The 12,595-nt window shown below is 39.0% G+C and overlaps 1 protein-coding gene across 2 annotated transcripts in view; it reads left to right on the top strand.

The window, feature by feature from the left end:
• Window positions 1-797: 797 nt before the first annotated feature.
• The window catches only part of KIF5B (kinesin family member 5B), a 48,531-nt gene continuing 36,733 nt past the window's right edge, over window positions 798-12,595 (top strand). Inside the window, exons 1-2 of one of the 2 annotated variants that reach the window (XM_045061104.1) lie at window positions 798-1,384; window positions 8,751-8,838. In XM_045061104.1, the coding sequence (XP_044917039.1) occupies window positions 1,259-1,384; window positions 8,751-8,838 (214 nt within the window). In that variant the 5' untranslated portion in view covers window positions 798-1,258. The remainder of the gene's footprint in view (window positions 1,385-8,750; window positions 8,839-12,595) is intronic. The other variant, XM_003988210.6, reaches the window with a different exon arrangement.

Raw genomic sequence — 12,595 nt, 5'->3', positions numbered from 1 at the left:
AGAGAAAGGGTTCCTGATTGTCTTTGCAGTTCTTCCACAGCACCTTAGAGAGACTTCCAGTTGAGAGTCATTATGGTATCCACCTTTGTAAAAAGCCACTTCAGCTTTTTAGCTGACATATAATCCACAAATTTATCCAGGTCTTTTAAGACCATCTTCAGACTCGGGTCAGTCATTCCTTCAGTGTTGAGATGGACGAGTTCCATGTATTTATTACCGGAGAAGCGGGACCTCCGATTGACTGAGGCCCTTCTCCCCAACCACCTTGCTCTTCCACATTTCTTCAGCAATCTTCTGCATTCCTTAAGAGAAATGTCCTTTTTCTTTCTTGTCTCCCCAACGCACTCTCTCAGTAAAGAGTAACCGCTTAAACCAGAGAGCCAAGCCCCACCCTTCGCTTCCAATCTTCCTTTCTCTGGGAAAGCGCTCTAAAAAGGTGGGCTAGGAACCAATTTTATCTCCAGACCAAACAGAAGGCAAACACCTCCTTATTAGGAATACAGTATTTTATTTAAACAAGCTACAACATAAGGTAGTTTTAACAAATCCCTTGACCCCTGAAGAAGAGAAAACTAAGCGCGTCCGCCTTCGCTCTGGGAAATTCTGCGGCCAGAGAATTGCCCGGTCAGGCGGCGGGGCAACCAGAGGTACTTCTTCTATAAGAGAGCTTTCAGTAAAACTCGAATCGGCAACCCCAGGGCGAAGAGTGGCTGCAGGGCGGCGGCGCGGCCCAGCGCGGACGCGGATTGGTCATCTCGGCTGGGACCCGCCGCGCGTGCGCCGTGCTCCGCGCGCACCGCCCATCCCGCCGCTCAGTCGCCGGTCTTCGGCCTCTGAAGTGGTCGGGCGGCTGCCGGCAAGCCGGCGATCAGACTGCCCGGCGGGCGGACGGCGGGACCGGCCTGCTGTCTCCGAGGAAGAGGGACGTGGCAATTTTTCCGGTGTCTAGAATCCCGTCGGACCCGTGCAGCCTGCCCAGGCCGACGAGGGAGAAACTGAGGAGCCGCAGACTCTCCACCCGTGCCGCCGCCGCCATGGCTGCCATGATGGATCGGAAGTGAGCCTCAGGGCGACTGCTACCGGCGCCGGCGCTTCGAGTCTGGGTTCCCGGGCCACCGCCGCCGCGGGAAGGGCGGGCGACGCGCCAGACTGCTGACTCTCTCGGCCTTCGCGACCCCTGTCCTCAGCTCGGGCCTGCTTCCTTCCAGACTGAGAGGCGGGGAGTGGCTCCCGGTCTCCGGCCCCGGCAGCGAGGAAGATGGCGGACCCGGCCGAGTGCAACATCAAAGTGATGTGTCGCTTCAGACCTCTCAATGAGTCTGAGGTGAACCGCGGCGATAAGTACATCGCCAAGTTTCAGGGAGAAGACACGGTCATGATCGCGGTGAGTGACCAACGCCCCTACCCCCAGTCTAGCTCCTTCGGGCCTGGCCGGGCCCCGAGTTCGGGGAAGTGGCGGGGTGCAGAATTGAGAGCTAGCAGTGATGACCCCAACCCCGCCCCCGAGTAGAGTTTGCCGGTTCAGATAACCCTGGGGAGGGAGACTGCGCGGCTCCATGGCTGTTCCTGGATCGCCCCTACCCCGATCTTAAGTGCCCAGAGAAGGGAGGCGCCTGGTCTCTGTCTGGGACACTCCCCCACCTGGGGCACTGGAGGAACTGTCCGGGGTGTAAGTTTAGTGCATATTTGCCTGTGTGTGTGTGTGTGTGTGTGTGTGTGTGTGTGTGCGCGCGCGCGCGCGCCCGCGCGCGCACAGTTACTGATGCTGTTGGTGTATTGGACTACCCCAAGTTTACCATTTGTAACATGTGCAAGATTAAAGTTTAGCTAAGAACGTTGAGCTTCAAGACTAGCCCTATTGTACCTTAAATAGTGAAGATACTTCGTTTTATAGGAGATAAAGATACAACTATTTGCTGAACTGTATTGTTTGCCTCCCGGGAGAAGGAAAAATTATCAAACAACTACAAATATACCTGTACCTCAAATGTTCACCCACCCGTCCTTTGAGTGATGAATGAACGTTCATGTTAACTATTATAAATGACAAATTGAGGACTGTAAAGAGTGAGTTTTATTTTGAAATCGGAGTGATCAATTTTGTTCAATTTTATAGTAGATCTAGCAGATCAGATTGGATCAAGTAAGTGCCCAGAAAAATCTGTAATCTCTTACTGGGTTTTATGGGGTAAGAGCATAGCAAAGAGTGTTAACTTTTTGTATTATAATTGTAAAGGTAAGCTTTTTAAAAAAAATTAAAATTTGACCAGTAAGCTGGATTGATTTCTTGTTAGCATTAGATCTCTACTTCTGCCTTGAAGAAAAACTGATTTTGATAATCTTAAGGACGGAGAAATAGTGTCCTTTGTACTATAAAATATAAAACATAACTAGAGTTGGCTGATCATTGTCAGGGAAACCAGAATGTAAGGTTGATTTTTTTGTGGTCTGATCTCTGGTATCAAAAGGTCCTCTGGAAATAGAATTTCCAGGTTAAGAAGATTAAAATGGATAGCAGAATATTACATACCTAATTGTGACTAAAAATTAAATTTATCTTTCTTGGTAATGCGATTGTGGCAGAACTTTTTTCTACATTGCTATCATGGTACAAAATCTTAATGTTAATCTTTTCTCTAATGGCATTCCATATTTAGCATATTGTTTGCACAGCCTAATTTGGAAATAGGACAGAGGGTCACAGGAGATGGGACATTGATGATTAAGAGCATTGACATAGGAGATAGGACTGAACTTCTTCAAGAGTTTCTATGTGAAAGTTTGCAGAATTAAGCTCTAGGTAATGAGTGTCGTGTCATAGCCCTTTGTTGCTTGGTAGGCTTTTGGCAAACAAATCATTAGATTACTAACAACTGCCAGCCACTACTGTGTAAAGACTGTCCGGCTGGCTTTTTGTTAACAAGTTCATGAGAGAAACTAAATGATACCATGGTGAGACTAAGAAGTTAAGCACAGAAGTAGTCATCCTTTTCCTTTAGGATGGTATCTTCTGTGGAATCAGAGGAGGCTTGCAGGGCCTGGGTTGTTGACAAACTGGCTACTAGCTGCTCAGAGTTTTTGTGATTACTCAGCAGTAACAGTGGTTGACACATTGAAGCTATTTCCTTTTTTGATTTGTATTAAGAATGCCTCATTTCTGCAGATTTTTGTGTGTGTGTTTAAACAAATCTATAAGTATTACAGGATTCATTTGTTGGAATGATAGGATTTAGGATTCACAAGATGTATCGAGAAGGCAACTTTCTGCCCAAATATGACATAAAATATGAGGACAGTTAAAACAAGTAATTACCACTGGAAGCACACATGTATTCTAGGTTGTTCCCTTTGAATAAAGTTCTTGGACGTTCCTTAACAATGTAAATAAATTTAAATGATAATAGAAATAATGAATAGGTGATTGAGTTGTGAATCTGCAATAACAGTTGGCCTTTATGTAAACTGGTAAGCATTTTTAGTCTTTTTTTTTTTTTTTTAAGTTTAAGCAAAAATACAACGGAGTCCTGTAGCCTTAAGAAATATAAGAGGACAGGTTTAGTTCATTATTTTCAAGAATTAATCTGCATTTACTGGGTCATTGGTTACTCTGAGGTCTCAATTTTTTAAATGAATTTATATTTTAAAAGGTTGGGAATTTATAAGGAATAGCTGAGAGAGTGAAATTTAAAAATTTGTAGGTAAAGTCATGTGTTGGTTTATTTTGTTCATTTTACTGGATCCTGATTCAAAAGAAATGGTTTTAAGAAGGAATTGCTGCAGTGCGTCATTTAAAACTAAATTATTTTAAACATGATTTAAACACATTTTGTAGTCTTCTGGTTAAATCAAGATTTAAAGAGTAAGTAGTTTATAATGTTACTGAATTATAGGTATAATCTGTGCTCCTTTAGAAGATAATTTTTAAGGATTCTCATTTTCATTGAAGTTCAATTTCCAATATATTGTCCAAACTTTTTTCTGTTACATCACTGATTTTAATATAATATCCCATGGCAGGCAAATCTTGTAATCCTATAGTGTCTCTCTGTGTTTTGCAACTTTCATACAGATTTTTTTGGTAATTAAGTGCTTGTTAAAGAGGTATAAGTATCACATATTGAATGAAATAAATGGATTATTTAAGGAAAACCTTTAAATGATAAAAATAGAACGCATTTGCTTTAAATAAGAGAACTTGTTATCCACAAAAAAAGGAGGACAAGGGAAACACCGTATTTAGTTGAAATGAGCCTGCCGAAAACTCCAGGAAAAAAAAAGTCAATAGAAAAAATTATTTCTTTATGCATCATAAAAGTGGAACATGCGTATGTGTATCATTAAGTATCTTTATTAATCATTGTTCCTTATATGGTATACTGTAGAGGCTGTCAGAACCAAAAACAGGCTGTTGCAGTTCATTGAAATTAGAGGAAAGTAAAACCTAATTAGATAATCTTGTCCAGTTCCTTGCTTATAGCTCAACATGATTTCTCTTTTCAAGTGAATGATGATTTGGTGTTTGATCCTAATTACCTTAAGAGTGAACATTAAAAGAGAGGAAGTCATCATCACACCTGTACAGTTGTGGAATCTTAGCTAACAGTCATTGTCAAACTAAGGAAAATCTGATAAGCTATAATCCCATGTGATCTGAGGATCACTACTCAAAATTTTAGAGAAAGGTATATATGCCTGCTAGGAGGGTGTCCTTTATAACCAGATTTGATGTTCTGCAGATACAAACAGGAACCACTTCACTAAGAAATCTGAGGTATGGGGTGCCTGGCTGGCTCAGTCTGGAACATGCAACTCTTGATATTGGGATTTTGAGTTCAAGCCCCACCTTGGGTGTAGAAACTACCTAAAATTAAAATCTTAAAAAAAAAAAAAAAAAAAGACAAATCTGAGGTATGGTTGCAATTCAGATAAACATTCCTATTTGGTTTTGTCCACTTGAAGCCTAAGTCAGATATGAATGTATCTTATGACTTGGGGTATCTCTGAAGGTTCATAGAAATAAGACTATATAATGTACATTTCAAGGCAAAGAACCAGGATTTTTAAGATACGGATGTCTAGATTGTGAGTGTTCCTTTGTTTAATTCATTTGAAAGATTTTTAATTAAGAGATGTCCCTTAATTGTAGACCCATTAGAAGTTTTTGTTTCATGTATCTTGTTTTTCATCCCAGGAAGCTATGGTCAGTTAGTAACTTCAGGTCTTGATCTCTAATCAAAACATTTGCCTTATTTAACAAAATTATAGTTTAGTTTTGGAATTTAAAATAAAACTTTTGTCAACTTAATGCTTATAAGTACTTAATTTTTGATTTAACAATGATGTAACATCTAAAAAAAATCACTCAATCCTAGCTTAATTATTTTTTAGTTTGCGTATTTGCGATAAGGAATGCTACAGTAAACAGCTGTATAAAAGTACTTTTGAGGCAGGTTTTACTATTATCCATTATTTTGGGTATATCTCTTACTAAGTGAAAGTTTAAGACCACTGTTTTTATTGATGTGATAATGGAGATGACTTAAAACTGAGTCGTGTTTGTTCTTTATATACATATATAATTTTTTAAGTTTATTTATTTTGAGAGAGACAGTGTGAGCAGGGGAGAGGGAGGGAAAGAGAGAGAGAAAGAGAAAGAGGAAGGATCCCAAGCAGGCTCCACACTGTCAGCGCAGAGCCCGACAGGGGGCTTGAACTCATGAAACTGAGATGCTGACCTGAGTTGAAACCAAGAATCAGACACTCAACCAGCTGAGCCACCCAGGCACTCCTGTTCTTTGTATTTTTTATTTTTATTTAAAAAATTTTTAAAGTTTATTTATTTTGAGAGAGTGTAAGTGGGATAGGGACAGAGCAGGGGCGGGGCGGGGGGGGGGAGTAGCGAATTCCAAACAGGCTCCGCACGGTCAGTGCAGAGCCCTATGTGAGGCTTGAACCCACAAACCTCGAAGTAGTGACCGGAGCTGAAATTGAGAGTCTGACGCTCAACTAACGGAGCCACCCAGGCACCCTTCTTTATATTTTCGAAATGTTTACTTTAATAAAATTGTATTACTTGACTTGCTTTGGAGGATGCAATTGTCTTCATGCTATTACCTTATTTTCTGTTGATTAGTTTGTTTCATGCAAGCAAAATTTGAATTAATCATTGTTTAATTCTTGTTTTCATAGTATCTTTTATACATTTTTTATTAAATGCATATTTTGGCTAATTGCAGTCTGTTCTTGACTCTTTACCATGAGTTCTTTAATGCCAGATGCTGACTCCATTTCAATTCAGTTAACATTGCATGACCACTTACATTAGATCTTAGTACACAGCTTCTTACCTTAGTATTCAAGATTCTACCCAGCCTTATTCTCTGTTCTTTGAACTCTACAGTCTGTACTAGCTAAATAACATTTCTAAAACTCTGTTAATCGTTTACGATATCTGATACCTGATAGGTGCTAAATGTTTGCTGGATACATACAGAGGAAAAGTTACTTTCTTTTTGCATAGGAAGAATTAGCATGGTTTATCTGTGGATGGGGATTGTTATTTTGATTGTACATGTGTTTGTTTTCAATCACAATTATGTCTTATAAAATCAGTAAAAGATTTTTTTTTTTAGTTGCACCTGTAAAATTGAATGTTAATGTCTTTGTAGAACCTTAGTGAAAGGACATTTAGGCAAAGAATAATCAGACATTGAGATGCCTACTTTTAATTGAATACCAAAGTGAGGTCATCTTAGTATATCCTTTAGGAATGCTTTCAGCTGCAGAAGGAAAACAACTAATAGTGGTTTAAATAAATACAAGGTTATTTTTCTCATATAAAAAGTCTGCAGATAGGCCCTTACTGCTACTACTTAATGACTCTGTTATCTGTTGTCATCCTTAAGTTAATTGATTTATCATGATGTTTGTAAGATGGATGCTACAGCTCCATCATTCCAGAAAGGAGAAAGGGCAGCTTCAGCTGAGATGGTCCTTTTTATCAGAAAACAACCGTTTCCCCGAGACCCTTCAGGAGACCATCACTTTATTTACAGAATCCAGAACTGGGTCACGTGTCCACTAGTTGCAAGGAGACTAGGCTATCTGGTGGTTAGCTTCCCAACGTATGTAGTGGAAACTGGCATGGAGAAAGGGAATTAGGAATGACTTTGGATAGCCCTTTAAGAGTGTCTGTTTCGTTGTAATTTTCATTATATTATTGCAGACTTTGGGGAAGGAGACTGGGATGTAGTTTCTAAAAAGTAAGGTCTTTTTTTTTTTTTAGCTAAGGCCTGAGAAGTCTTCTGTAATGTTAAGGATTGTTTGGGAAGTCATGATTGTTTTATATTTTAGGGTCCAGTGTCTGTCCTTTCCTTTAGGAGCAGGTAGAAAGCAGGCATACACTTCCTTTCAAATACTTAGAATCCCCTTGCCCTCCTCTCATCTGTGCATGCTTACTTTTTCTTCTTGATTACTAGATTGTTCCTGCCAGCATTTAAACTTGTTCAGGTCTTACCCATCTTTAAAAAAATTTTTTTTAGACCTGTAGCCTGATTTCCGCTCTATTCAGTTACTTCTAATACTTTTTAAATCTCTTTCCAGTCTGACCTTTGTCATTGGATACTTTTCAGTTTTGCCTTGACCTCACAGCCATATTTGACACAATCAGTCCCTCCTTGATAATTCTTCCTTGACTTGCATGGACACTGATTTTTTTCATTCCATCCCTGTGGCTCATTCATCAGACAATATCAGTAGTGTTCTAAATGAGTCCCCAAGATCCTTTCAGGGGACCCAGAAGGTCAAAACTATTTTCAAAATAACACTAAAATGTTATTTGCCTTTTTCATTGTGTTGTCATTTACATTTGATCTTTGCTCCTTAAACTTCCAACTTAACTTCTTTTGGCTTCCTGCATTCTACAAGCTTCTTTCTGCCCTAGGATCTTTAAGCATCCCAATACCTAGCTAGGCTACTTCCCATCCTCACCCTCCCATGACTAGTATTGAAGAGACAGGTAGTGAGCTATTCTTCAGTTCTTAAACATCCCTTCTCCAGAGTCATTCCCTGCTATATTTCTGCTTTCTCCCAGACTTGGGTTCTTCTTTTACATGGTGTCACAGCACTCCATTGCATGAGTCAGATATCTAGTCATTTAATTATTTGTCTGATGCCTGCCCCACTATTACTTATGCTCCATTAAAGTAGAGAGTGTATCTATCTTGGTCATCATTCTAGTAAGATGTCTAGTATATTAGGCATTCCATAAATATTTGTTAAATGAATGAATGATTGGAAAGCTGTTGCAGTAAAATGAAAAGCCTAATGGGAGTAGTGGAAGGAGCTCTGAACTGAACGGAGATTTGGATTTAAATTTTAGTTTTGTCATTAACACCATTTATACCTTTCAGGATTCTAGTTTCCTTGTCTGCAAAATGATACTATTGAAAATAGAGCCTCAGTACTTGCCAGAGTAGACACTCATTAAATAAAAATTCACTCAACAATATTTCACTATCATAGTAGTGCTAGGCCCTGGAAATCTAACAAAGACATTTTTGGTTTTGTAAAGTATGAATTTGTACTTAGTGATCCCTAAGGTCCTTTCTACAAAGATACTATGACATGAAGTAATGCATAGTAAGTACTCTATTTCAAAGGTTAAATATATGATGACATCTTTAAAGGAGCTTAGAAGTGTCCATTCACCTTTAATTTGTGATGTTGACACCTTTGTTTCTGTTTTTCAGTCCAAGCCTTATGCATTTGACCGAGTGTTCCAGTCAAACACCTCTCAAGAGCAAGTATATAATGATTGTGCAAAGAAGATTGTTAAAGGTAAATATATTGCTATGTTGTCCCAGCAGTAAGTAAAATTTGTTTGTGATCTTCTCCATTTACCCAACATTTTTTTTCATTTTAATTGCCCCCCCCCCGTTTTTAGTTAATTGTAGAAGACAGTTTAATAAAAAAGATAACATACAATTAGTAAACACACTGTTGCTCAAATTCCATGATCTAATTCATATACAGTACCTAGTGAAGGGTATTATAAGAATTTTAGTGTTAACACACCTATTCTTTTAGAATGCATTTCTATTAGGTATTCCCAGGAGAGTTTCTAACGTAGCAGTTATAGAAATACAGCAGCATGAGAATGACTACAAAATAGTTAGACAAGTTTCTAAAAAATAGTAGAAAATGGTAGCAATCTATCATTCTTCCATTCCATTGTTATTTCTTCCCCAAAGACTTCTCTTGTGTTCAACAGAAAAATGCTGGAGGAAGTGTGTACATTCCAGTTAATACTATTAATTTGTACTAAGATTTTCCAAGTTTATATTTTCTAAAACCATAGAACCCTAGAGTTGAGAGAGGGTATGAGTGATATCCCAGGGAATACTAGGATAGAGGGGATGGGATTTGGTATAAAAGTGGACAGGTTAGGGTTAAGTAGGAGCACAGACAATTCATCCAGTAACAGGAGAATAGGTAGAGTTTTTGGATAGAAGTCCAAAATGATGGAAGAAAAATGCAGATCTTTTCATATTCCATTTTGTATGTGATACAGGGAGCAAAGTCATCACAGAATGAAGATGAGGGGGAGGGGGTCCTAGGAAAAAGAATGAAGTTGTCTGGCAATAGAAGTGAATGGATTAGGGACATGTGGCAGTATTGCCAGGCAGCATTAAGGGCCCACTTGAAGTTAGTAGCCAGAAGAGTTGAATTTACCTAGTTGGTGTTTTACCAGATGAGTACAAAAGAGGGAGAGAAAGACAGGAGAATTAATTGAGGCTGTAGTCAAGAGAATGATGATAATAGTGAACCATGGAATCTACGGTGAGTGAGGGGAAGGAGAGCACAGGTGGGAGAAATGGGTTTGAGGGACATGAAAAGAAGCGGTAAGGTTAATATATTATAGTCTTTGTGGGGTCAAAGGTTTGTTGGAATCAGGGTACTAGAAGGAATAATAGGGGGTAGATACTTAATTGGCCTTAGGGAAACAGTGTAGTTAGTAATGAATTAAATAAAAAGTCTAGAATATAACTGTAGAATTGACATCTGAAGGAGTAAAGGACAAGAGATCATGGAGAAAACTAGGCCCAGGATCTGAGAGATCAGGGTATTTTAATAGGATCATCTACTAAATGGACATTGGAACCACCAAGAATTACAACAGGAATAGTATTGATGAGAGACAGTGGACTGGATGTTGAAATCTTCATAGAAAGATGGAGAATTAACTTGATTCTATAAATGATTACAACAAAGAGGAACAGGCAGTGCCCTCTTTTGTTTGTAGGCATTAAGTAATTTTCCAAATGAATCTGTCATAGAACACAATTACATTACATTCTTTGATTTTAACATACTTTTTTAAATCAGTACAGCCTAAGATTTTACATGAGCTTTTTTTTTTAATGTTTATTTCTTTATTTTTGATGGGGGGGGGCCGGTGGGGAGAGGCAGAGAGAGGAGACTGAGAATCCCAGGCAAGCTCTGCACTGTCAGTACAGAGCCCAATGCAGGGCTTGAACTCATGAACCTTTGAGGTCATGACCTGAGCTGAAATCAAGAGTCGATGCTTAACCGACTGAGCCACCCAGGTGCCCCATATTCACTACTCAGTTATTGATTCATAAGCTCATGGGCAACTTAAATGTACAGATCTTTTTCACATCTCCTGTGGCCAACATTAAACCCTCTTCCACACTTGAGTATTGGAGTTTTAAAATTTGACTGACTATAAGGGCGCCTGGGTGGCTCAGTCAGTTGGGCGTCCGACTTCAGCTCAGGTCATGATCTCATGGTTTGTGAGTTTGAGCCCCGCATTTGGCTCTGTGCTGACAGCTCAGAGCCTGGAGCCTGCTTCGGATTGATTATGTGTCTCCCTCTCTGCCCCTCTCCCTGCTCGCTCTCTCTCTCTCTCCCCCTCCCCCTCTCCCCTTCTCTCTAAGTAAACATTAAAATAAATAAAATAAAATTTGACTATCAGCTTTCAAAGTGTGGATTCCATCTTATCATTTTAGCTCTTGATTATATTTTGAGTGGTGTTTTTATGGTTATCTTATTGGGATATATGTTGGCTGTCAGCATATTTGATAAGTCTGTTATGATGTCAGGGACTTGGAATTTGTTTCTTAAACTTTTTATAGGTGTTGTTGTTTGAAAAATATGACTCTAAATCATTTATAAAATGCTTAACGGGAGGCGCCTGAGTGGCTCAGCTGGTTAAGCGTCCAACTTTGGTTTTGGCTCAGGTCATGATCTCATGATTTGTGGGATTGAGCCCAGTGCTCTGCCTCTGCCCCCACTCAAAGTATAATAAGTTTTAATAAAGGCTTAATGGGCTGTGTTCCTTTGCCTAGTCTTCTGAAAACTAAATAAGGTTTTTGGCAGTTAATTAAATCACACTGGGTATCCATCCGACTTCAGATTCTCTTATACAGTTACCTAGTTCTTAGCTTGTCACATATCAACAAAAATTTGATGAAAAATTTGGATCCTTTTATGAAGTCATGGTACATGAGGCTGGTGTTTCCCCAGAGTATCAGTTGGGTGACCGTATCGAGACAGGAAATGAGTTTAGTTCAACCATAGCTTTTCCTTAGTGAAATTTTGTATACTTGTCTGTAGTTCCCATAATCTATCATTTTTCCTTTTTGAAAATGAGTATAACATTTACAAGTTAGTAATCTGCTGTTAACTTTTCATTCCCCATGGCTTTTAAAAATTAGCTTGGTGGCTGTGAAGTTTTTATCCATGGAATGTATTTCTCCTATAACTAGAAACCTGGGCTCATTTAAATCCATTCTCTGGATGTCTTATCCACTTCAGCCTTAAAGTCTTTCTTGGCAGTGTTTATTTTGTTGTTCCATTTTGAGGATAATTGTGTAGAAGGTGGTAATAAAATGGGAATACCTCTGTCTTATATTATCTGTTAACATTTTATTCTCTGGGCTATGCAAGTCTACTCATATATTAGTGTTTTTCTGAATATTTTAAAATCTCTTTTTAGGGCCTTAACTTTTTTGTTTTGATTAGACTCACTCATTATGGACTTCTGTTTTTCTCATGCTGTTCTAGTGATTTTTATCTCTTTTGTACATCCTTAATTAGTCTCTTAATAATAGTTTCATACTTACCTTTCTCAGAACCCTTTGTAATCTGAAGTCCTGAGGTACATGTTTCTATTACCTTCTGTTCTTTTTCATTACTGTTTACAATTTTAAGATGACATGATTCATTTAGTGAAATTTCCCTCCTGTTCTCAAAATTTGATCCCTTTTACTTCACAACAAATTTCTGTTTTACTGTTTAGAACTGAATTCTGAAGAGCAGTTCATTTGTTTGCATTATGGTTAAGAACACAGGCTTTGGAATCAGACAGACCTAGATTGAAATCCAGGCTCTGCCACTTTCTAGCTGTGCGACTTTTGGCAAGTTACCTAACCTTTTTTAAAAAAAATTTTTTTTTTTAACATTTATTTATTTTTGAGAGAGAACACAATCAGGGAGGAACAGAGAGAGACACAGAATCCAAAGCAGGCTCCAGGCTCTGAGCTGTCAGCACGGAGCCCGACGCGGGGCTTGA

Source organism: Felis catus, chromosome B4 (genome assembly GCF_018350175.1).
Source record: "Felis catus isolate Fca126 chromosome B4, F.catus_Fca126_mat1.0, whole genome shotgun sequence".
In the NCBI taxonomy this organism is placed as follows: domain Eukaryota; kingdom Metazoa; phylum Chordata; class Mammalia; order Carnivora; family Felidae; genus Felis; species Felis catus.
The sequence above is the reverse complement of the archived record's forward strand: the minus strand, read 5'-3'. Positions and strand labels throughout refer to the sequence as shown.